Raw genomic sequence first — 25,182 nt, 5'->3', positions numbered from 1 at the left:
CAAAAACTTTAAATTTGGAGTTTAATATTGCTCAATTACTAGATTTTATGTCCCAGTCTGTTTTATATTCACCATATCTCAACTTCCACCTTACTACGCCAACGACCCATCCAACTACCGTTGTTGACCCGCCTTCTTTCTTTGGAAAAAAGTCTGCTGCAACAAGACACGAGCCAAAGTTTAGGAAAATTTCTGCGTGTTTCACATTTTTCATGCCAAATTGTTTTTTCTTCCTACTTCAGCTCTCTGTCTCTCTCGCTCTACACTTGCTGACCTCCCAAACCTACACGCTGCATACACACACCGACCGAAAGCTTCTTGGAGGACGGTATTTATCTACGGTTCAAATCGATCCGGATGGTCGATTCCATTTGGCAAAGCAAACGAACGAAATTGAACAAACTCACCCGGCAAGCAAAACACACTAGACTAGATGGACTAAGGTAACTACAACATTCTTCGGGGCTACGACTACGGAGTCTACAGCATCAGCAGCCAGGCAGATTCTGCCGGCTGTAAAGATTGGAAAACAATACTCACACAAAACACACTGCCTGACTGCGCTACACAAATATACTGCATACTAGATTCCATCGTAGGGGGTTAGGACGAATCGAGGTGGGTTCTACGCGAAAGTTACATTGAATTTTTCGCTAGTTCTAGTTTATGACCAACATCTTGGATTCTCGCATCCTATCGGGGAAATAATTTTCTCAGTTTCGAAAAGCGCGAATCGCCACCGAACTGGGTAACTCCGATGGAAGATTTATTTTCCATCCTCTCATATCGTAAGAAACACAGTTTCCCACGTGGAACGGTATGCTGGCTGGTTGGTTGGTGATGGCTGTTAGCCGGTTGTCGGATGGTGACTTGGATTATGTGAAGCGGGATGGGTAGCAGAAGTGTGGCTCGATCAAGCGTGGAAAATGGTTCGTAAATTTCAACGGTCTGTTTGGATTGTTTCTGGGGACGGAATTTGTGTATGGAAGCTGACTGGATGATAGTCTGTTTTTTTTTTTTTTTTGTTTCTGTTCAATGTTCATCTGAAACAATAACACGGGTGGTTCCACTTCAGAGTTTTGCGGTAGCTTGGAACGATGTCCGTGTAGCTGGCAGTGCAGTGTAGCTTTGGAAATGCTTGGAGTACCTCTGATAAACTCCTAGAAGTCATGTGTCTCGTACTCTTTATCAAAATATGAGTTAACGATATACGTAGATCATCGAATCTACAAACGTAATCCAGAGAATTATTATAAAGGTTTGCAGTCTTATAACTTCATACAGCTCTGTTCTGTGAAGTTTCGAATCAGCCAACATACAGACACCATCTCGAATCGTTCAAATACACATTAACTTCTAGGAATTGTCGGTTCTAAAAGGCATCGGGAGATTCCGCAGGGGAGCGCCCGACTTACCCTGATTATCGCCAAATACAGTACTAAAAAGCGTCCTGCCAGCTAGATGGACATCCCAGAACAATTGGTTGGATTCGAAACAAGAGAGTGAGTGGATTGGTCGTGAAGTCTAGTTTAGATGGGATGGAAGGGGATTTGCTGACGGGGAAGATCTGACTAGGTCAAATGTGCTCTCAAACATCTACAAACACAAAACATCACTATTCCCCGTTCGTTCGAACCTACCTCCGAATGTTCCGCTGGATAGACTGCTGCACGGTCGTCATGTTGACGGCATTCTTGTCACCGGGTTTCCGTCCATCCGGCCTTGAACTGACCGCTCGCTCCTCTACCATGGTAAATGCTGGCCTCTTGGACACTGCCGCCGTACTCGTTGGCCTGTCAAACACTGACGATTTGCTGCGAACCGATTGCGGGCTGGGTTCAAACCCGGAGTCCTGATCCTTGCTGCTCTGCGCCTCATCATCCAATTTGTCTTCCTTGGATCTCCGCTTCTTCAGCTTTCGCTTTTTCTTCTCGTCGCCTTCTTCCCCGTCTGCAAGACTGACGTAAAAACTTCGCGTCGAATCGACCTTTTCCTGGTCAACGGCTGCAGCCACCGCCAGTGGTACAACAGCATCTTCTTCCGTTCGGACTTCCTCTTCCTCAACGTGCTCTACCATAGACTCGGCGGATCTTCTCAGCTTTGGCCGCTCCCTGTCGAAACTAACCTTTTTTGGGGAGTCTTCCTTGGGCATAGGTGGTGGCTCCGGAGGTAAAACTTGATCTCCACTTGGCTCGGGCTTTGGCGGTTCTTCGGGTTCTGGTGGCTGCTGCTCAATTTGATCTTCGCTTGATTTCGAAGGCGACTCCTCCACTTCAGAGCTTTTCTCTTCCGTTGGCGTCTCTTCAACCGATGGATGTTCTGGTTGGGGTTCTGGTTCTGGTTCCGGCCTTGGTTCCGCCTCCGGTTTTGGTTCTTCCACAGGCTGCTCTTGAGGGACGACTGCTTCTCCGTTCGTCACAGGAGGTGCTGGTTCAGCCTCTGGCACTACAGCCGGTGCTTCTACAGCCTTTTCCTCCTCATGTTTGGAAGATTCCGAAACAATTAACGTTTCCTTAACAATAGGCTCCGGTTCTGGTACAACGCGTGATTCTGCTTCCGGTTCAGGAGGAGGTGGCGGTGGTGGTGGTGTCGGCGGCGTTGGCGCTGCCACCACCGGAGTTGCTTCCGATTTCGGCTTGGACTTTTGCTTTGGCATCTCCTTCTCCGACGAATCCGACTTGGATTTGCTCGATCGGCTGGTGCTACTGTCTTTGCTTGACTTTAGCTTTGGCCGTTCCTTTTTTGGAGCCGGTACCACCTCCTCCTTTACCTCTAAAGGGACCGCCGGTGAAACTTCCTGCACGGTCTCATCCTTCGCTTCCATTATTGTCTCCGGTTTGTCCTTTCCCTTCCCTTTTGTTTTATCTGTAGTCTCGGATTCGCTAAACCCCTCGTTATCAGACTTTGTTTTCTGATCGATTGTATACGTTGCGTCCGTAGCAGCTCCATCGTCTTCCGTTGACTTTACCATAGTCTCCGGAACTGGATGTACCACAGCTTCCGTCACAATCTTTTGTTTGTCCTTCGACTCCTCCTCACTCGGCGAATCAGTTTTCTTCCCGTGTGCCTTCCCGGATGCCTTACCCTTTTTACCATTTCCCTTGCCTTTCTTCACCTTCTTCACACTGGTATCCGAGGACTTCCCATCGCTCTTTGTATCCGACTCCTTCCTGATGTTGAACTCAGCTTTTGGTGGTGTTTTCGGCAGTGATTGTTCGTCTAGTATTCCCATTACTTCCGGCGGAACCGTCAATAATGGACCGCTTTTTCCGCCTAGCCTTAATGTGCTACCCCGTCTGTCACCTTCCGGCGATTCGTTCTCCGATGATCCACTGTGCACCTCTTTCAGCACAATCCTTCCCATTCGTTCGCCTGGCTTTCTCGGTTTGCCGGTCTCCCGTTGCTCCGCATACATGAACTCGTACTCTTTCGGTTCCTTGGGTTCCTTTTCTCGATCACGATCCCGTTCTCGGTGGGAACGATCCTTCGATCTCGTCGACTTGGATGAACACTTCTTGTAGCACTTGTGCTTTCGTTTGATATGTTTGCAGCACTCATCCGAAGACGTTTCACTGCTGGAAGCCGACGAGGAGCTATTGCTTCGGTGGTGGTGCCTGTGATGGTGATGTTGTGTCCGGTTCAGTTCGACATTGCTTCGGGATCGACTTATATCTGCCCCGCCTTCCCTGTAGAGGAATACGGTATCACTACAGCTACTGGTACGACGACTTCGGTGACCTCCTTTCCGTTTGTGCCTACTTTTTCGGTGCGATCGATCCTCTTGGCTCTCCGATTCGGAGTTTGAATTCATATAGACTACGTATCGCTTGGAAGTCTTCAAATCAATCAACTCTTCCTTCTCTGTAAGCTTCAATGGCTCCACCTTGTCTATGTCTGGAAGAATTTTCTGCTGTCGGCTAGACATGCGTAACTTATTCGCCGGCAAACCTCCTTGCATCTGGAGAAACTTTGCCGTTGATCGGAAGCCTTTCGCCAACGCGTAGTCAAGTGGAGTCATGGGCGACCCCTTAGCTGGTCTGTACAGGTGATTCATCTCCGCTCCAGATTCCAGCAAAAGCTTGCACATGTCCACGTTATCGTGTCCTGCCGCTATGTGTAAAAGTGTTCTTCCATCGTTACTTGGCGTGTTGATGTGCTTTGGCTTCATTTGCAGCAGCCACTGTACCAGCTGCCTCCTTCCAGAACTGGCAGCGTCGTGAACTGGAAAGTCCCCTTTCGCATTCCGCAGCCACAAGTTCCCTTTTTTCATATGCAATATCTTCACCGTTTCCATTTGTCCTTTCGCACAGCCACAATGCGCCGGAGTTCGACCTTTCCTGTCCTGACGGTTTGGATCTGCGTCCAGCTTGAGTAAAAGCGAGGTAGCGTCCGCATGACCTAACGTCACAGAGTAATGCAGCGCCGTACACCCATTAGAATCTATCTGGTCGGTGTGCGCTCCACATAAATTGATCAACGTGTCTATACATTCCGTGTGCCCTCGTGAAGCGGCACAGTGAAGAGCTGTGAGTCCATCCCTAAAACAAAACCGAAATTTTCAGTCAACATCTTAAATTTACTAGCTACCCACTCCCCCACATACTTATCTGCACTTTCGACCTGTGCGCCGGCTTTGATCAAAGCCAGGACAGCCTTGGCAGAGCCAGCCGAGGCGGCCCACAGCAGCGGCTGGCGGCCATCCTTGTCCTCCACTTCGACCGAAGTGTCCGGATGGTTCAGCAGGGTGCCGAGGATTTCCAGGGCCAGTTTGGCGGAAGCGCGGGCCGTTTTCCCTTCGTAGTTGGCGCCGCACATCTGAGCGGCGTAGTGCAGCGGGCTGCCCCCGTTGATGTCCGGAGTGGATACATCGGCACCGGCTGATAGCACTACCCGGAGGGCTTCCACTTCGCCGCATACTGGTGGGGAGGAATGTCAATGCCATCGGTGTCCGGCCACGTGGTTGGTGTTTGGTTGAGAATGCACAGGGAATGTAATGGGAATAGAAACAGATAGTATCCAGTTAGTTATCGATTTAATAGAGGAGTGCGTTGCTTGGGATAGTTGGCGCAAGCGAGGGGTTACTCGATGTATATTTTTTACATTTAATGAAAATAAGACTGATACAAGTATTTACCCTTTTTTATTGTTAAAAATAATCCTTCAGAATTCACTTCAAGAGATTTCACTAACGTTAAGGTCCCATTAGACATGACAAATATTTGGCCAAACAAGCCCAACAAATGACCAACACAACGTAAATCATGGCAACCTCGGATGAATGTCGGACTACAATGGCAAATATTTGTCGTTAGGACAAACAGTCTAATGGCCCCTTTAGCAGCATTCAAAAGAAGAAATATGCAGGAACCTTTTTCATGCCATAAACTGAGGGTGTATAAATTAAAAAAGGCATGGAGCCTCGTAGCCGTGCGGTTAGGGTCACCAAGCTTCTAATCGCACCAGGCTGTGGGGTGAGGGTTCGATTCCCGCTCCGGGCGATGGAACTTTTCGTTACAAAAGCTTCTTTTCCGTATCCACTGGTGCATGCTCCGTATGTCCCTTGTCTAGTGTTAAGTTTCGTTCAGATTGTATAGCTATGGCTGAAGCAAGATCGCCTTGTTCCTAACCCTTTGAGTTGGGGCCGTTTCCAGGAAGTTCCCAGTGTGCACAAAAGAAAAAGGTTATAATGGACTTCAGGGCTGTTTCAGGTGGTTTCAGGAGCCAGAGACCCCCTGAAGTACCCCTAAGACTCCCTGGAATCTCCGTGGAACCTCCCTGGAATGCCCCTGAGACTTGCTGATATGTTTATGAGATCCCCAGGAAATTCCACTGAAAAGAGAGCATCTGAAGTGTCCCGGAGACCCCATAGGATCTCATTAAACGTACCTGCGACGTCCTGGAACATCTCTGAGACCTCTTAAAGCACCCTGAGACCTTCCAGGGCCACCCTAATACCCTCTGAAACTTCCCTGATAACCCTTGGAAGTTTGAAGGTTTGGTTCATAAGTATGCTGGGGTAGATGGAATGCAGCCTGAGGTTTAGGGTGCCTTAGGGTGGTATGAGCAACAAACCTGGCTTCTTCTCAAGTTAGGTAAATTTGTCCATTCAATAAGTGGTTTCATGTCTGACGTACGGATTTGAAGAAAAATCTAGTTTCGATTGTATCTCGACTCGCACCAAATTCTGAGTTTCGATTGGATTGATAATATTGTTATTTCCATCGATACAACCAAAACCAACATTAATTTCACCCTTCGGGTAAGCTTTTATTCATACTTTTTGAACATTTTTTTTCCAACAAAGTATAATTAGGGCGGTCAAAATAGTTGTCAAGATCAGAATGTCAACTTTTTATTGATTTTTTTCAGTGATTTCTCCGGGGATTCTTCCAGAAATTTCTTTGGGTATTCCTCTAGCATTTTTTTTATTTTCGGGGATTGTCCCTAGCAATTCATCAGGGGATATCTTCAGGAATTCCTCCGAAGAATCCTTCGGGAATTCAATCTGGAATTCTACCGGGGATTTCACCAAGAATTTCTCCAGAAATTCTCACCAGAGATATCTTTTAGAATTCCCACCGGGGATTTCATCGCGGATTCCAACAGGAATATCTCCGGGTATTCCTCCAGTTTTTTTTTTTTCGGAGACTCTCCCAGGAATTCTTTCCAGGGATTCCTCCAGGAATTCCTCTAGGGATTCTTCCAAGAATTCTATCGGCGATTTCTCCAAAAAGTCCATCGGAGATGCCTACACAAATTCCTTCGCAAATTCCTGAGGAGATTCCTCCAGAGATGCCTCCAGGGATTCCTCTGGGAATTCCTACAGGAACTCCTTCGGGTATACTTCCAGCATTTTTCGGGGATTCTTCCAGGAATTCCTCCGGGATTTTTTTTTTTTCGGGATTTCTCCAAGAATTCTACCCGGGATTCCTCCAGGAATTCCACAGAGGAATCTTCTAGTAATTCCACCGGGGATCCCTCTGGGAATACCCTCCGAAGATACCTCCCACCGATCATTTCTCTAGGAATTCGTATCAAGTATTCTTCCAGAAATTCCTCCGGGGATTTTTCCAGGAATTCTTTTATGGCTTGCTCCAGGAATTTCTTCAAGGACGCTTCCAGGAATTCTTAAAGAGATTCAACCTGAAGTTATTCAGAAAATACTTCTGAAAATCCTCTAAGAATCCTACCGGAATTACTTCGGAAAATTTCCTACGAATTCTTACTAAAAATCCGCCAAAAATTCCTCCAGATATTTCACCGGTGATTCCTGTAGAGAGTCCTCCGCGGATTTCTCCAGGCATTCTTCCTGGAACTCTCCCGGGAATTATTTCATGATATCCTCCGGGTATTCCTTCAGCAATGTTTCCGGGGATTCCTCTAGGAATTTCACCAGAGATTGTTCCAGGTATTTTTCTGGGAACATCTCCAGAATTGATTGATTTGTCTTTATTAAAGAGACTTTCAGCCCTTGGCTTGTCTCCAGAAATTACTGTTGGGATTCCCCCTAGGGTAATTTCAGGAGAAAATCCAAAGGAAATTCCTGGAGGGCTTCCTGGAGGAACCCACGGAAGAATTCCTAGGTGAATCCCATAAAGAATTCTTCGGTGAATCCCTTAAGGAATTACTGAGAAAATCCTGGAGAAATCCTGAGAAGAACTCCTGGGAGAATCCCTGGCGGAGTCTCTGAACTATTCTCTGAGGAAGAATCATTGTAGGAAATTCTGCAGGAAGTCCATGAGGAATCCCTGAAAGAGTACCTAGAATAATTCCTGTAGAAAACCCCTGGAAGAATTCCTGAGAGAATCCCTGGGAAATCCCTGGAGGAATCACTTTACAAATCCCTGGAGGAATTCAGTTTAATCAATGGTGCTTTCCCTGATAATCTTTGTCATTTTGGAGAATTCCTCCCGGGAATTCTGGAGAATTCCTCCCGGGAATTTTGGAGAATTCCTCCCGGGAATTCTGGAGAATTCCTCCCGGGAATTCTGGAGAATTCCTCCCGGGAATTTTGGAAAATTCCTCCCGGGAATTCTGGAGAATTCCTCCCGGGAATTCTGGAAAATTCCTCCCGGGAATTCTGGAGAATTCCTCCCGGGAATTCTGGAGAATTCCTCCCGGGAATTCTGGAGAATTCCGCCCGGGAATTCTGGAGAATTCCTCCCGGGAATTCTGGAGAATTCCTCCCGGGAATTCTGGAGAATTCCTCCCGGGAATTCTGGAGAATTCCTCCCGGGAATTCTGGAGAATTCCTCCCGGGAATTCTGGAAAATTCCTCCCGGGAATTCTGGAGAATTCCTCCCGGGAATTCTGGAGAATTCCTCCCGGGAATTTTGGAGAATTCCTCCCGGGAATTCTGGAGAATTCCTCCCGGGAATTCTGGAGAATTCCTCCCGGGAATTTTGGAAAATTCCTCCCGGGAATTCTGGAGAATTCCTCCCGGGAATTCTGGAAAATTCCTCCCGGGAATTCTGGAGAATTCCTCCCGGGAATTCTGGAGAATTCCTCCCGGGAATTCTGGAAAATTCCTCCCGGGAATTCTGGAGAATTCCTCCCGGGAATTCTGGAGAATTCCTCCCGGGAATTTTGGAGAATTCCTCCCGGGAATTCTGGAGAATTCCTCCCGGGAATTCTGGAGAATTCCTCCCGGGAATTCTGGAGAATTCCTCCCGGGAATTCTGGAGAATTCCTCCCGGGAATTCTGGAGAATTCCTCCCGGGAATTCTGGAGAATTCCTCCCGGGAATTCTGGAGAATTCCTCCCGGGAATTCTGGAGAATTCCTCCCGGGAATTTTGGAGAATTCCTCCCGGGAATTCTGGAGAATTCCTCCCGGGAATTTTGGAGAATTCCTCCCGGGAATTCTGGAGAATTCCTCCCGGGAATTCTGGAGAATTCCTCCCGGGAATTCTGGAGAATTCCTCCCGGGAATTCTGGAGAATTCCTCCCGGGAATTCTGGAGAATTCCTCCCGGGAATTCTGGAGAATTCCTCCCGGGAATTCTGGAGAATTCCTCCCGGGAATTCTGGAGAATTCCTCCCGGGAATTCTGGAGAATTCCTACCGGGAATTCTGGAGAATTCCTCCCGGGAATTCTGGAGAATTCCTCCCGGGAATTCTGGAAAACTCCTCCCAGGAATTCTGGAAAACTCCTCCCAGGAATTCTGTAGAATTCCTTCCAGGAATTCTGGAGAATTCCTTCCAGGAATTCTGGAGAATTCCTTCCAGGAATTCTGGAGAATTCCTTCCAGAAATTCTGGAGAATTCCTTCCAGGAATTCTGGAGAATTCCTTCCAGGAATTCTGGAGAATTCCTTCCAGGAATTCTGGAGAATTCCTTCCAGGAATTCTGGAGAATTCCTTCCAGGAATTCTGGAGAATTTCTTCCAGGAATTCTGGAGAATTCCTTCCAGGAATTCTGGAGAATTCCTTCCAGGAATTCTGGAGAATTCCTTCCAGGAATTCTGGAGAATTCCTTCCAGGAATTCTGGAGAATTCCTTCCAGGAATTCTGGAGAATTCCTTCCAGGAATTCTGGAGAATTCCTTCCAGGAATTCTGGAGAATTCCTTCCAGGAATTCTGGAGAATTCCTTCCAGGAATTCTGGAGAATTCCTTCCAGGAATTCTGGAGAATTCCTTCCAGGAATTCTGGAGAATTCCTTCCAGGAATTCTGGAGAATTCCTTCCAGGAATTCTGGAGAATTCCTTCCAGGAATTCTGGAGAATTCCTTCCAGGAATTCTGGAGAATTCCTCCCAGGAATTCTGGAGAATTCCTCCCAGGAATTCTGGAGAATTCCTCCCAGGAATTCTGGAGAATTCCTCCCAGGAATTCTGGAGAGTTCCTCCCAGGAATTCTGGAGAATTCCTCCCAGGAATTCTGGACAATTCCTTCCAGGAATTCTGGACAATTCCTTCCAGGAATTCTGGACAATTCCTTCCAGGAAGTCTGGAGAATTCCTCCCAGGAATTCTGGAGAATTCTTCCCAGGAATTCTGGAGAATTCTTCCCAGGAATTCTGGAGAATTCTTCCCAGGAATTCTGGAGAATTCTTCCCAGGAATTCTGGAGAATTCTTCCCAGGAATTCTGGAGAATTCTTCCCAGGAATTCTGGAGCATTCTTCCCAGGAATTCTGGAGAATTCTTCCCAGGAATTCTGGAGAATTCCAGGAATTCTGGAGAATTCCTTCAGGAATTCTGGAGAATTCCTTCAGGAATTCTGGAGAATTCCTTCAGGAATTCTGGAGAATTCCTCCAGGAATTCTGGAGAATTCCTCCAGGAATTCTGGAGAATTCCTCCAGGAATTCTGGAGAATTCCTCCAGGAATTCTAGAGAATTCCTCCAGGAATTCTAGAGAATTCCTCCAGGAATTCTGGAGAATTCCTCCAGGAATTCTGGAGAATTCCTCCAGGAATTCTGGAGAATTTCTCCAGGAATTCTGGAGAATTCCTCCAGGAATTCTGGAGAATTCCTCCAGGAATTCTGGAGAATTCCTCCAGGAATTCTGGAGAATTCCTCCAGGAATTCTGGAGAATTCCTCCAGGAATTCTGGAGAATTCCTCCAGGAATTCTGGAGAATTCCTCCAGGAATTCTGGAGAATTCCTCCAGGAATTCTGGAGAATTCCTCCAGGAATTCTGGAGAATTCCTCCAGGAATTCTGGAGAATTCCTCCAGGAATTCTGGAGAATTCCTCCAGGAATTCTGGAGAATTCCTCCCAGGAATTCTGGAGAATTCCTCCCAGGAATTCTGGAGAATTCCTCCCAGGAATTCTGGAGAATTCCTCCCAGGAATTCTGGAGAATTCCTCCCAGGAATTCTGGAGAATTCCTCCCAGGAATTCTGGAGAATTCCTCCCAGGAATTCTGGAGAATTCCTCCCAGGAATTCTGGAGAATTCCTCCCAGGAATTCTGGAGAATTCCTCCCAGGAATTCTGGAGAATTCCTCCCAGGAATTCTGGAGAATTCTCCAGAATTCCTGAGTGGAATTCCTAAAAATTCTCGAGAGGAATTCTCCACAATTCCTGAGAGTAATTCCCCAGAATTCCTGAGTGGAATTCTTCAAAATTCTCAAGAGGAATTCTCCACAATTCCTGAGAGGAATTCTCCAAAACGATTGAGAGAAATTCTCCAGAATGATTTCTCCAGAGTTTATTATAGGGATTTTTCAGAATTCCTGGGAGAATTTCACCAGAATTCCAGAGAGGGATTTTTAGAAATCCAGAGATGAATTCTCCATAACTCCAGAGAGAAATTCTCCGTAGTTCCAAAAAGAATTTCTCCAGAATTCCTAAGAGAAATTCAAGACAAAATTTCTTCAGAATTGCTAAGAGAAATTATTCACAAATCCAGAGAGGATTTCTCCAGAATTCCAGAAAAATATTCTCCAAAAATCCAGTAACAAATGCTCCAGAATTCCAGAGAAATTCTCTAGAATTTCAGAACCCCTGAGAGGAATTCTTCAGAACTCAAACTTTTAAGTTCACATTGAAATGTTACCCAATATTTCGTGCATGTAAATTATGCAATTTTTGTCAATTGAAAATCGCGGACCTTATTGACAAAAAGGAACTTACCTGTAACGGGAATTTAAACGCATATTCTGGATTAGCACTGAAGTTTGCACGTACTTTATATATCTTTGGTGCCTCATTTAGATTGGTAGGCCACGTACATATCGAGTAACCCCTCGTTAATGCACAAAACCCCTGAGCGATGAACCCGCACCGTATCATCATTATACGGCGATAAACCTTCACCACCAAATCCTTCGAACGCCAATCCACCATATAACAAGCACGGCCAAAATGTTCGCTCACTATCTATACGCCCAAACCCACCCAGTCCGTAGGCAATGCAATGAGACAGAAACCGCCCTCTCCCCCGCACCCAAATCACTCACCTGTGGCCCAGTGCACGACCGAGTGGCCCTCGTTGTCCAGCGCGTTCACGTCGGCCCCGTTCGCCAGCAGCAGGTTGACCAGCTGCAGATTGCCCTGGATGACGGCCAGGTGCAGTGGCGTGAACCCGTCCTCATCGGCCTGTTCGATCAGCTCCGGGGCCACCATTGCGACGCTGGCCGCGGCCACGATGTCCCTCGAGCTGCTGGCGTAGTGAAGGGCCCCGCGGTTGTTCCGGTCCCGCCGGTGGACTACGTCCGGCTGGAAGGGTGTGGAGAAAGAGAAAAACGAAATTTACCGATTAGAACCTTTTCGCTGCTGATGTGGGTGGGAGGGGATGAGTGTGAACGAGACCTGGCTGAGTTTCGCTGCTAACGAGCGAACCAGTGCACAAAATCCAGTCCGGGGTCAACGGCGACGTGGGTTAATCAATCTCCATTGGGATACACATGTGGTTGATAGCACGAACTCAACGTTTCTCTCAGTTTATGACTCTACACAGGTGGAATTTGTGGGTTTTGAACCTGAATTACGAGGTGAATGTGGTGGCCGATAACACCGTCCGTCTTTATGGCGGTCTATGTTGAAACAATGTTGTTTGTTTTGGTGCGAAAAACATTGGGCGCGAGGTAGCAAGCCTTGGAGAAACCATTGGAAACCGTTGCCATGTGAGGGGAACTTGACGAGGGTTCGTTAAGTTTTCCTCGAACAGTGGGTGTCGGCTAGAATTTAATGCTGAAGAAAGTAGCGAGTTTGTGAAGTCCAACTAAATTAATACTATTATCTTCTTGGATTTATGTTCAAATCCCACCCAAATATTTATTCAATGATTTAACCTAGAGTAAAGACACAATTCCTTGAAATTTTCAAAATGATTTCTTCAACCACCTTTTTCTACTTATGTAGTAACAGTAGGTACTTGATGGATCGTTATTTTTGGCTCGAATAAAAACGTGCTGTCAAGACTTATAGGGCACTGCATGAAATTCTCTCCTTCTCTTTCAATCTTACAGAAATTTTGTAAACAACAAGGCCAAGAAACTTCAAAATCCCGTACAAAATCAAAACAATGCAGTGCCCTATAAGTAGAGCAAAATCACAGACGAACAGTCGTCTCACTATACTCACTTCCCATCGTTTACTTTTTTAACGGACTATTCAAATATTATGTAGTTCGCAAATCTCTCGCTCATAGCGCTCGCATCATTTTTGCTCCTGTTTGACGTTTGCTCACTGCCGCCATCTACTCAGCGGGTTTGCGAAACACAGCGTAATTAGCATTGGGCGATTATAAATACTTTAGTGACGATTAATTTCATCGCACTTTGTTCCAAGTGATACGTCTGTTTGTCTGTGGTAAAATCATCGAAAATTCGAAAAATCGGATCCGGTTGATTGTGGATCTGTTCACTGAACAAAAGTTTCTAAGGTTTCGTCAAGTTTTGTTTCCCAATATCAGATGTGGCATCCCTACAGCCCAATTTCGTTCATTTTGTTTCCGGCTTCTTACGTCCATAGCAACCAAGGTTGAATTTCATTGATACCGGCGGCGATGGTGGTGAGAACCATTACCCTACCAGAAACATTCGGTTTTACACAAACATTCTTGCAGTTGTTGATTTCGATGGTAATGATTTCCATTGCCAACCCATAAAGACGTAACGAATAACCGTCTGTATCGTATGGTACCAGACATTTCCGGCTGCCACCACACACACAATCTCTGGTAGACAGACGTTTAGGCAGGCACGACCCTAACCGGCCACAAACCGAAAGTCATATGTAATGCTCAACCGGCGGATGACGTAGCAAGCAGCCTGTAATGCCACGCCGCACCGCAGCGATTCCAACCAAAGCATCAAACGACGGTGACGAAGGCAATGGCGACGACATCGTTTGTCTGTTGGTATCGCGTTGAATGCCACGTTTTTGAATGCCACAAGCTGGAATTCAGATAGGTTTCGAGGAACAGTGTTGCCAGAAAAGTGGAAGAGGAATCTAAAAATCATGAATATTACATAACTTGCATAAATTAGGTATTAATAAAAATTGCATGATTGATTGATAAGCAATCGTCAACAGGTAAACAGTAATAGCATTAGTGCGAAGTGCATCAAGCGAAGATCGCGAAGACCAAGTTTAGGAAACCAGGATACTATTTACTCAAATCTCTCTGAAGATTCACAGAGATTTGCTGCACGGCTTGAACATACAGATTTCATAGGTGAACATTAGGTAACTCACTCTAGTTTTTTTTATTGGAATGCAAAGATTATATCTAAGGTATTTTTTTCCCTTATTAAGCATGTAGCTCCCATTTTCATTATACGAAAACAAGGGATTGAAGCGCTGTTTGTTTCGTTCCTTATTTTTGTATTTTTTGTTAGAAGTGAGCACCCATGCAAATAAAAAGAACGGAATCAATCGGTGCTATAATCGCTTGTTTTCGAATAGGATGAATATGGGAGCGTGAGAATACTGATGACACCCACACCCTATATCCAAGGATGGGAACACTCACTTGCAAAGAGTTACACTCACTTGCTATTTTCTCAGCTCAGAAGCGTGCAATCAAGAAACGATGTATGGACGACTTTTACCTTGTAATTTGGTCTAAAACTTTACCGAATAGAGTAAGGGTCGCGACGCATACCAAAGTCTGATCAAGTACCTGTAATGAGGTACTTGAGCAGATTGGGAAAATTTTAAAGTTTAAGCAAACATTTTCTGCCGCCTATCATCCTCAGACAATTGGTGCATTAGAGAGGAATCACAGATGCCTAAACGAGTACCTGCGATCCTTCTCAAATGAACATCATGATTATTGGGATGATTGGGTGAAATTTTACTCTTTCGTTTATAATACAACCCCTCATGTTGATACAGATTACACCCCTTTCGAATTAGTATTTGCAAGGAGCAATAAATCATTACCAGTTCAATCAGTTTATCGTGGTATCACAATCGAGTCCCTTTACGTACCTGCAAATGCTGCAGATTATCAGTACCGTAGCCGTAATTTACCAGAAATTACTTACAGGTATTCCACAATACGCCGAGATTCATCATCATCCAAGCGGCCAAGCGGATGAAGGCAGAGTTACTTCATCAATTTGAAAAGAACTATCGTAATCATTTAAGGACAAACGTCTTGAAATCCCGCTTAAACAGTGCATCAGAACTTCAAACGCACAAATCTCAAGAAGCAAACTTCAAACAACAGCAGTGAAGTGAATTGTCAGACAAAAGAGGCACAAAACAAGCAACAAAGAAGACGCGACGATTACTCTTTATCCCATTTGGTAACAGATAATGACATGATCTCTAAAATTTTTGTTGCAGACAAAACGGAAGCTGAATTTGTTGCGTACTTTTCAACTCGTGAATAATCAATTATTACTAACCCAAAATCGAATCTTTTTGATGATACATATTCAGCAGCGTTGCAGTATTTACCGACTCGAAACTACCGTTCGAAAATCGCAATGCAAGGCTTAAAAATCTTTAAACTCGTGGTGCACGATCTTTGTCCTATTCTGTTCAAGTTGGGACAAACCTATGTCGCATTGGGTAGAATGTCGCAACAAATTCAACTTGCGACATTGTCGTTATTGTTGCGCGATGGTTGAATTTTGATTCACTGAACAACAGTGCATTTTATTATTCTGTTCTTGCTCACTTCAAATAAGCTTATAATAAGAAGATCAGGCGCGCTGGTTTTGTTTACGAAGAGATTTGTGCTCTTAAAATCGTGAGTAGGTGCCAAAGTCGGCCATTGTGGTGGCCATTTTGGGATCCTTACAAGTCTGTCCTTAAAAGAACGTGGCATTTGTGAAGAAGTGACAAAAAGAGAAGCTAATACCCTAACAAACTGGAAGTAAACAGGAAGAGATTACCACACAAAAAGAAGCTGACGAATCTACGGAACGAGGCCAAAAGCGACGATGGACACTTACACCACCATTTTGGTGTTTCAACCTATTGAAGGATTTTATCCTATGCTATAGAGAAAACCGATTTTTTTATTTCTTTGTCCCTGCGCCGAAGTTCAAGTCAAGCCCCACGCTAGTTAAGCCTCCCGGGTAGAGGTGAAATACTGACGATCAAAACTTGATATTAGTTTGATTGATATAAGAGATAAAAGATCTGAAAATAATATCTGAAAAATGTTCCTGGAACATCTGAACAATATCAAAACTTGATATTTCAAGATCAAACAAATAGCTTGCTGCTATTGGTTAGATCTTACAATATCTAATTATGATCAAATGATGATGTTCCAGGAGTAATTTTAAGATATTATTTTCAGATCTTTTATCTCTTATATCAATCAAACCAATATCACATTTTGATCTCAATATCAAAATATGCTATTACTGATCTCTTTTCCTCTACCCGGGCTGCTGATCGGTGTACGTTGCCGTTCCTGTCATCCGTTGGCTCGCCATCACTTCCCGAAGATCAAGCTCTACCAAGCCATACCCTGTCGCCGCTAGTTAAGCCTGTTGTCTGATATCTGTTTCTGTCATCCGTTGGCTCGTTGTCACTCGCGAAAGGTCAATCGAAGCCTTGCCTACTGTACGGTGTCCGTAGTGTCCTATCATCTGTTGACTCGCCGTCACTTTCCGAAGATCAAGCTCTGCCAAGTTCTACTCAGTCGCCGCTAGTCAAGTCTGCTGCTCAGTGCCCGTGCCTACCATCCGTTGGCTTGCCGTCGTTGATCCTGGTCATTCGTCTGGTCGCAGTTCGATTCAAGTTTTGTCGCTGTTCATCCATCGCCTATCAGTCTCCTGCTGAAAATTCTGGCCCTCATCCAGGGTTCTGCCCATCCGGTGGTTACCTGTCCGGCATTCGGTGTCAGTTTTCCGACCGTCTTCCTGCTGGATTATGGTGGGTCATCACAGACATGACAAATATTTGACCAAACAAGCTCAACGGTTCCGGGTCATTTGGCCGAACGCCGTTTGGCCGAATGCTATTTGGCCAAAAAAGGTATGATGAATTTAAGTGATCATGCCACTGTTTCCTATATCAGTAACTCGAAAGAACAGTCTATGATTCAAAGAAGGAAAAATTTCCGACAAAAGTATTCTCAGTTTCAATGTCAACTAATCCCTTAACGGTAATACTAGAAAGAATAGCCTGTGATTAAAAGAAGGGAAATTTTTTGCTGATCATATTGTGCGGGTATTATGACGGTTCGGAACGTTCGTGCTTCGAACCGTCTCAAAATTCGTCCGTTTTTGTCTTCACACCTGGTTTCACAGTCGAATGTGTCAGAAGTGACAGAGTGGCACGTGCGTTTTTGCTGCCTCACTCACATTTCATCTTCGCTCTCTTTCTTTTTTCAGCGATGACAGCAGAAGGTCGCATCAAAAACCGAGATAGTTTGTGCAAAAATGGCAACAAGGAGACATAAAATTGACGAGGTTCGTAGGAAAGGAGGTATGAAATAGGGTGTCGATTTGACCTTCGAATCCAGTGGCCAAGGAAACTCACAATATTAGCAGCTAGAATGCTATTCAGAGTTTGCCCACGCCTCCAAATCCTTTTGATACTGATTCGGCCAAACGGCTTCCGGCCAAACGACATTCGGCCAAACGGCATTTGGCCAAATGGCCGGACACCAAGCTCAACAAATAACCAACATGTGGATTAAGGTGGCCCACACTTATATGAAAATCAAAAATTTCGAAAAATGCCAAGTCTTACCTCCTTAATCAGTTGTTTTGAACTCCCAGAAGCTATGTTCAAAATTTGAGCAAAATCGGTTGAGCCTAAGGGGGTGCTCAAAACGCTTAAAGTTTGTATAGGAAAAGTTGGCCAAATGTATGCAGAAATTTTAAGTTTTCGAATTTTGGCGCTGTAAGGACTGTTCATTTTATAAAGAGGACACCTTATTTATGTGATATCTTTTTTATTTTTCAATAAAATCATTATCGGTTTTTCGCATTAATTTCCATAGCTATTCTACAGTGAAGGAAAAATATAACATTATACAAATTGTCCTTAGTTATGGAACTGAAGCGGTTTTCGTTAAAACTCAATAAAACCCCATTTCTCAAAATCCTACACAACTTTCCATATACATAACTTTAAAATTTTCATGAACTTTTCAATGTGTTGGGATCTAATACTATTCTTCTAAAGGTAGAGTGTAATAGTTGGTCAGTAATAATGCACCAAGCATTATACAGCTTGATATAGTGAGTTGCCTTGTTATCAATGAAATTGATAAAAAAATACATATTTAAGTCCAGTGATGCAATAACACTACGGAATCAGTTCAAAATTTGTACAGTATAGAAGAGAATCGCATTCTAAATGATACCGAAGAAAAATATGCTTTAAAGTACATTCTTCATCACAAATTTAATACTTAATGATGGCCATAATGAAAAATTGCATACTTTTTGCTCCATAAATGCAAGTTTTTGATTCTAGAGAAGCTTATTATTATTTATTTTTGGCAAGGTCTGACTTTATGTGATTATATACCTTATTTGAAAATAACTACATGTTAATTTTTGTTTTCGACATCATTGTTAAGTTGTATTTGCAATAGAGTACATCGTTATTTAGAAGAACCTTCAAAGAACGAAGTGGTTTTATCTCCGGTAACTGCCATGAAGCACAGTAACCAAGCCAACAATGCTATCAAGAAGCTGTTTTCTGCATTTGAATTTGCATTATTAGTACTTTCGACTAGATCCATTGAAAACATTCAAAATTTAATATTTTTATACATTTTTGTTTAACAAATAAATTTTATTCTGAAAATCGAGTCCAACTTGTAACTTTAATATCTCAACAACCATTATTCCGATTAGGTTTATATTTTGCCAGAATATATATCACTCAAACTGCTGCAGCATGGCAAACACTTTTATGCAATTAAAAACGATACACCGATTTTTACAGAAATTTTGTGTTTATCTTTAGTTTTTGGGAATTGAAAAATTGATCTCTCGAAACACTTTGCCCAATTTCTATGAGGTTCAATAATTTTAACCCAATTTATTTATGGTTATTATCTGCTAATATAATGTACTGAACAACTAACCAAGGCTGCTCAAATTTGAGCTACGCGTTTTCTTTTTATAGCCTTGCAAAGTTGTCCTCTTTATAAAATGAACAGTCCTTAAGTGTTCAATAATCAAACCCTTTGGTATTATTGTAGGTGACTATATGCCAAACAACTTTGCCGAAGACCGCAAAGTGATCCAACGTCTGTGAAAAAAGTTATACCCTAGGTAAGGTGAGGTGAAATATTATTATTATTTTTCCAGTACATGTAAAGGAATAATATCAATAATGAAATCTTAATTGCTTTCCTCACTTTGCCTAGGGTATAACTTTTTTCACAGACGTTGGATCACTTTGCGGTCTTCGACAAAGTTGTTTGGTATATAGTCACCTACAAAAATGCCAAAGGGTTTGATTATTGAACACTTACAGCGCCACCTAGCGGCAAAAATCGAAAACTTAAAATTTCTGCACACATTTGGCCAACTTTTCCCATACAAACTTCAAGCGTTTGGGGCTGTCCATAAACCACGTGGTCATGAGGGGGGGGGGGGTTTGGCCAATGACCATTTTGTAAGGACAAATAAAAAAAATGTATGGACTAATGACCACGCGGGGGGGGGGGGGGGGGGGGTGTTGAAAAGTCCCAAAAAAATGACCACGTGGTTTATGGACAGCCCCTTTTGAGCGCCCCCTTAGGCTCAACCGATTTTGCTCAAATTTTGAACGTAGCTTCTGGTAGTTCAAAACAACTGATTTAGGAGGTAAGACTTGGCATTTTTCATAATTTTTGTTTTATATAAGTGTGGGCCACCCTAATGTGGATGCTATCGAATGTTGATTCTTGGACTTAGGTTATTTATTTCGACCATGTAGTTTTCGGTATGCAATCAAAACAACATATGTTCTCCATGACCGACGTTTCAATGGTGTATGCCATGTTTCTGAAGGGTAACACTGCAAGACTGAAAAAGAAAACAAAGTCCAAATGACCAACACAACATGAATCATGACAACCTTGGATGAATGTTGGACTTCAATGGTAAATATTTGGCATTATGGCAAACATTGAAATGGTAACTTAAGAAAAAAAACAGTATACCACATGAAGGCAGACAAAAGAAACGCGGTGGTTATGATGGACACGAAGTATACGATGAACAGATGAACAAAGGACCATACGGACATCTTTGAAAGCAGCCATCAACGATGCAGCCGAGAGCACCATCGGGTACAAGGAACGGAATCAAAGGAACGAATGGTTCGAAGAAGAGTGCAGAACGGTTTTGGAAGAGAAGAACGCAGCGAGGGCGGTAATGCTGCAGCAAGGGATCCGACAGAATGTGGAACATTACAAACAGAAGCGGAAACAGCAGACCCGCCTCTTTCGGGAGAAATAGTGTCGCCTGGAAGAAGCGGAGTGCGAAGTAATGGAACTGCTGTGCCGTTCCCAGGAAACACGGAAGTTCTACCAGAAGCTCAACGCATCCCACAACGGCTTTGTCCCGCGAGCCGATACGTGCAGGGATAATGACGGAGGCCTTTTGACGGACGGACGTGCGGTGATCGAAAGATGGAAGCAGCGCTTCGATCAGCACATAAATGGCGTGGAGAACGTAGGAAAGGGAGACCACGGCAATGGAGGAAATAACGACGCTAAGGCAGGGAAGTTAAGGATGTCATTCATCAGCTCAAAACCAACAAAGCAGCTGATTTGGATGGTATCGCAGCTGAACTCATTTAGAAAAGTTGGCTCCTGTCTGCACCGGTTCATAGTCAGGATCATCAGAGCTATGGAAAATCATGGACGAAAACGGCTTTCCTGGGAAGCTGACTAGACTGATTAAAGTAACGATGGACGATGTGCAAAACTGCGTAAGGGTTTCGGGTGAACTTTTCAGTTCAATCGAATCTCGCCGGGCACAGCGACAAGGTGATGGACTATCATGCCTACTCTTCAATATCGCTCTGGAAGGTGTGATGCGACGAGCCAGGCTCAACAGCCGGGGAACGATTTTCACAAAATCCGGTCAATTTGTGTGCTTTGTGGACGACGTTGACCATTCCAAATTCCTGTGTGGTAGTGGTTTGTGTTCAGATTTCTCGTGTTAATCTATCAGTAAGAACTTTGTAAACATCTTTTGTTCTCACGTATATGGATAGGCTTGATTAGGTTTCGTGAGACATTCGTCTACCTCAATGGACATTATTGCCAGAACATTTGGAACGGTGGCAGAGCTGTACATCCGCCTGAAACGCGAAGCAGCAAAGGTCGGACTGGTGGTGAATGCCTCAAAAACAAAGTGCATGCTGCTAGGCGGAACCGAACACGACCGGATCCGTCTGGGTAGTAATGTTACGATAGACGGGGATACTTTCGAGGTGGTGGAGGAATTCGTCTACCTCGGATCCTTACTGACGGCTGACAACAACGTGAGCCGAGAAATTCGGAGGCGCATCATCAGCGGAAGTCGGGCCTACTACGGGCTCCAGAAGAAACTGCGGTCGAAAAAGATTCACCCACGCACCAAATGCATCATGTTCAAAACGGTAATAAGACCGGTGGTCCTCTACGGACACGAGACATGGACCATGCTCGAGGAGGACCTGCTAGCACTCGAAGTTTTCGAGCGACGCGTGCTAAGGGCGATCTTCGGCGGTATGCAGGAGATCGTGGTGTGGCGGAGAAGGATGAACCACGAGATCGCTGCACTTTACGGCGAACCCAGCATCCAGAAAGTGGCCAAAGCCGGAAGGTTACGGTGGGCAGGGCATGTTGCAAGAATGCCGGACAACAACCCTGCAAAGCTGGTGTTTGCAACTGATCCGGTTGGCACAAGAAGGCGTGGAGCGCAGAGAGCACGATGGGCGGACCAGGTGGAGCGTGACTTGGCGAGCATTGGGCGTGACCGAGGATGGAGAGCGGCAGCCACAAACCGAGTATTGTGGCGTACTATTGTTGATTATGTCTTATCTTAAATATGATGTTCAGCAAATAAATGTATACACGTATGTATAATACTTGGAAAAGTACTTCTGTAACATCAGCAATTTACCTGGCATCACTTCTATGAACTTAACCCGGAAAAGCCGAGCTCCTATTCACGAACCTGTACCCAAGAACGATCCCGCTTTGATTTCTCAACCAACAACAACGCCCGCTTGTGTGTTTTTCCCACTCCTTTTGGTTAGTTGGCATACTCATACGGCGACGACGACGCGGTAAGAACCATTCATTGCATTGGCATGAACAACACGGCTAGGCTAGGACACAGCTGCAGCTATAGGTACCCGGAATGCAGTTTCATACAGCGCAAAGCCCTTCTTTACGCTCGATGGGACATGGTTTGTTCTACCACCACGCGGCTGCCTACCGCCATTGCATTGCATTGACTGGGTACGACGACGGCTCTCCAACTCTGAACAGCCTTCTCACAGGGCGAGGAACGCAGCATAAAAGGCAATGTGTTGACTTTGAACGATTCCCTGTTTATACGTTCGCCTCTGTGCGTTAGGCAAAAACGAAGGAACGAAGTGTTTTTTGAAATGTTTGACACCGCTTTTCAGCGGAATGTCTTCGTCGGTTGGCGGAATGGGTGGAGGACTTCAATACAAAGTTATCGCACCTTCATTCATCGCCAAAGGGGAGGAGGAGGTTGGAATTTAATCAAGATTGCTGCTGATTGGAAGCTATCTAATCAACTGGACTACCTTGGCGAGCGGAGAGATTGTACTGGACTCTCAATTAGATCCGGAGGAGTGTTTGCACACGGAATGATAAAACAAAGCTCTACTCTCGGCGATGTGATGCTCGAAATTAGCTTTCGAGTAGCAGCAGCAGAAGCGTCGTGGTCATTGCCATGCGGTCACATCCGTTCGCTCACCCGAGTGTAGTCAATAATTCAGTGGAATTCTGTACTCCAATCGGACTAATGCGCTGCCCGTGAGTTGGTTTAGCGAGGGCGTGGACAATCTCTAACTCAATTTAGCAGGTCTTAGATGTCCCTATAAAAAATCTTTTTCGGAAAACTTTCGGCATACCTTTGGAATTGCTCCCAACCCAAGTGCGTCATTGTACTATGTGGTTTTCCGCGTTGTTCCTCAGTCTACCAGATTCTCTTCTCCCAAACACATATACATAATAACCCGAAGTAATGCTTTACTATTCAATTACTTTGAAACTAATAGTAGATATTTCAATAAAGTTCTCATTTTTCTCCGGGTCTAAAACCTAACGAATTCGTTCGACATTTTCTTGTATGCATTAACGTGCAGAGGTAGAGGCAAGGGGGGGGGGGGAGTTGCCCCTTCTATAATAAAAAAAATAAATCTAAGAAATATGGTGTGGACGTCGAAAGACGAGGTAAAAGCATATCATGCACCATGAATCCTTAGAGGAATACCTGGAGGATTCCCTGAAGGAATTGAAGACATTCCTAAAAAAATCCTTGGAAGGATTGCTGGATGAATCTGTGGAAGAATTCCAGGATGAATCCCTGGAAGGATAAAAGGAGGAATACGTGGAAGAATGCTAGGATAAATTACGGAAGGAACTCCTTAGAGAATTTCTGAAAGAATTCCTGGAGAAATTTTTGTAGGAATTACATGAGGAATTAATTAACGAATCCCTGGAGAATTTCCTGGAGGAATCCCAAGAGGAATTCCAGGAGAAATCTCTGGAGGAATTCTTGGAGGAATCTCATAGTGGAATCCCTGCGAGAATTTCAGGAAGAATCCCTAAGTCCCTGAGAATTTCTGAAGGCATTCCTGAAGGAATCCTTGAAAGAGTTACTGGAGGAATTTTAAAAGCAATTCCTGGAAGAATCCGTGGGAGCACTCCAAGTGGGATCCATGGAAGCATTCCAGGAGGATCTGCTGGAAGATTTCAGGAGAAATTCCTGAAGGCTTTTCAGGATCCCTGGAGGAATCCCAGGAAAATTTCTTTTGGGGAATCCCTGGAGGAATCCTTTTAGGGAATCCCTAGAGGAAGGCTTGCAGGAATATTCCTCCAAGATATTTCTAGAGGATTTTCAGGAGGAATACCTGGAGAAATTTCTGGGGGAATCCATATAGGAATTACTAGAGGTATTTCTGGAGGAATTTCTGAGGCTTCCTGGAATAATGTCTATAGGAACTTCTTAAGGAATTTCTGAAGGAATTTCTAGAGGAATTTTTGAGGAATATCAGAAGATATTCATGGTTGATTCCCATGAGGAATTCCTGAAGAAATTCCTTCAGAAATTCCTGGAGGAATAGTTGAAAGAATCCCTGGAGTAAATTCTCAAGGAATTGCTGGAGGAATTTTTGGAAGAGTTCCGGGAGAAATTCATTCAGGATTTTATTTAGGAACCCCTGGAGGAATTCCTGAAAGGATTCTAAGATGAAACCATGGAGAAATTCTGGCAAAAATTTCAAGAGGATTTTCTGGAGGAATACCTGGATGAATCCCCTGAGAAATTTCTTGAAGAATCCCTGCAAGAACTCTTGGAAGTATTTCTGGTGGAATTCCTGAAGAATAGAAAGAACTCATGGGGGAATTCCTGGATGAATCACTGGTGGAATTTCTGGCGGAATTCTTGAGAAATTTCTGGAGAAATTTTTGAGGCTTTCTGGAGGAATGACTGGAGGAACTTCTTGAGGAATTTTTGAAGGAATTTCTGAATGAAAATCATGGATAAACTCCTGGAGGTATTCCTGGAAAAAATCCTCGAGAATTTCCTGGAGAAATTTTTGAAGGAGTCCATGGAGGAATCCCTGGAGAAATTTCTCAAGGAATCCATGGAGGAATTCCTGTAAGAGTTCGAAGAGAAATTTCTTTATGATTTTCTGGAGGAATCCCCGGAGGAAATTTTTTAAAAACTGGAGAAAATTCTGGAGTAATCCCTGTAGGAATTCCTGGAGGTATTTCTGGAGGAATTCATGAAGTAATGTTAATGGAAGGTATTGCTTGAGGGATTCCGGGAGGAATAACAGGAAGAATTCACGGAGGAATTTCTGGAACAATATTTGGGGCTTCTTGAAGAGATTCCTGGAGGAATGTCTGAGAGAACTCCTTGACGAATTATTAAAGAATTCCTGTAGGATTTTTTTGAGCAATTTCTGTGGAAGTTCATGGATGAAATTCTGGAGTAATTCCTGAAGAAATTCTTAGGAATATTCCTGGAGGATTTCCCCGAGAAATTCCAGGAGGAATTCTTGGAGAGGTACTAGGAGAAGTTTCATTGGCATTTTCTGGAGGAATTCTTGAAAGAATTTCAGGAGGA

General features: G+C 44.2%; 1 protein-coding gene across 4 annotated transcripts in view; it reads right to left on the bottom strand.

Moving 5' to 3' along the window:
* The window catches only part of LOC109400229 (ankyrin repeat domain-containing protein 12), a 469,219-nt gene that overhangs the window by 51,803 nt on the left and 392,234 nt on the right, over positions 1-25,182 (bottom strand). For 2 of the 4 annotated variants that reach the window (XM_062847222.1, XM_062847221.1), the window contains 3 exons: positions 11,896-12,154; positions 4,604-4,916; positions 1,641-4,538 (listed from right to left, as the gene is read on the bottom strand). In XM_062847222.1, the coding sequence (XP_062703206.1) occupies positions 1,641-4,538; positions 4,604-4,916; positions 11,896-12,154 (3,470 nt within the window). Of the gene's footprint in view, positions 1-1,640; positions 4,539-4,603; positions 4,917-5,134; positions 5,333-11,895; positions 12,155-12,247; positions 12,518-25,182 lie in introns of those variants that run through there. The other 2 variants (XM_062847223.1, XM_062847224.1) reach the window with 2 other exon arrangements.

This window comes from Aedes albopictus, chromosome 1, assembly GCF_035046485.1.
Source record: "Aedes albopictus strain Foshan chromosome 1, AalbF5, whole genome shotgun sequence".
Classification (NCBI taxonomy): Eukaryota; Metazoa; Arthropoda; class Insecta; order Diptera; family Culicidae; genus Aedes; species Aedes albopictus.
This window is presented reverse-complemented; position numbering and strand designations above follow the sequence as displayed.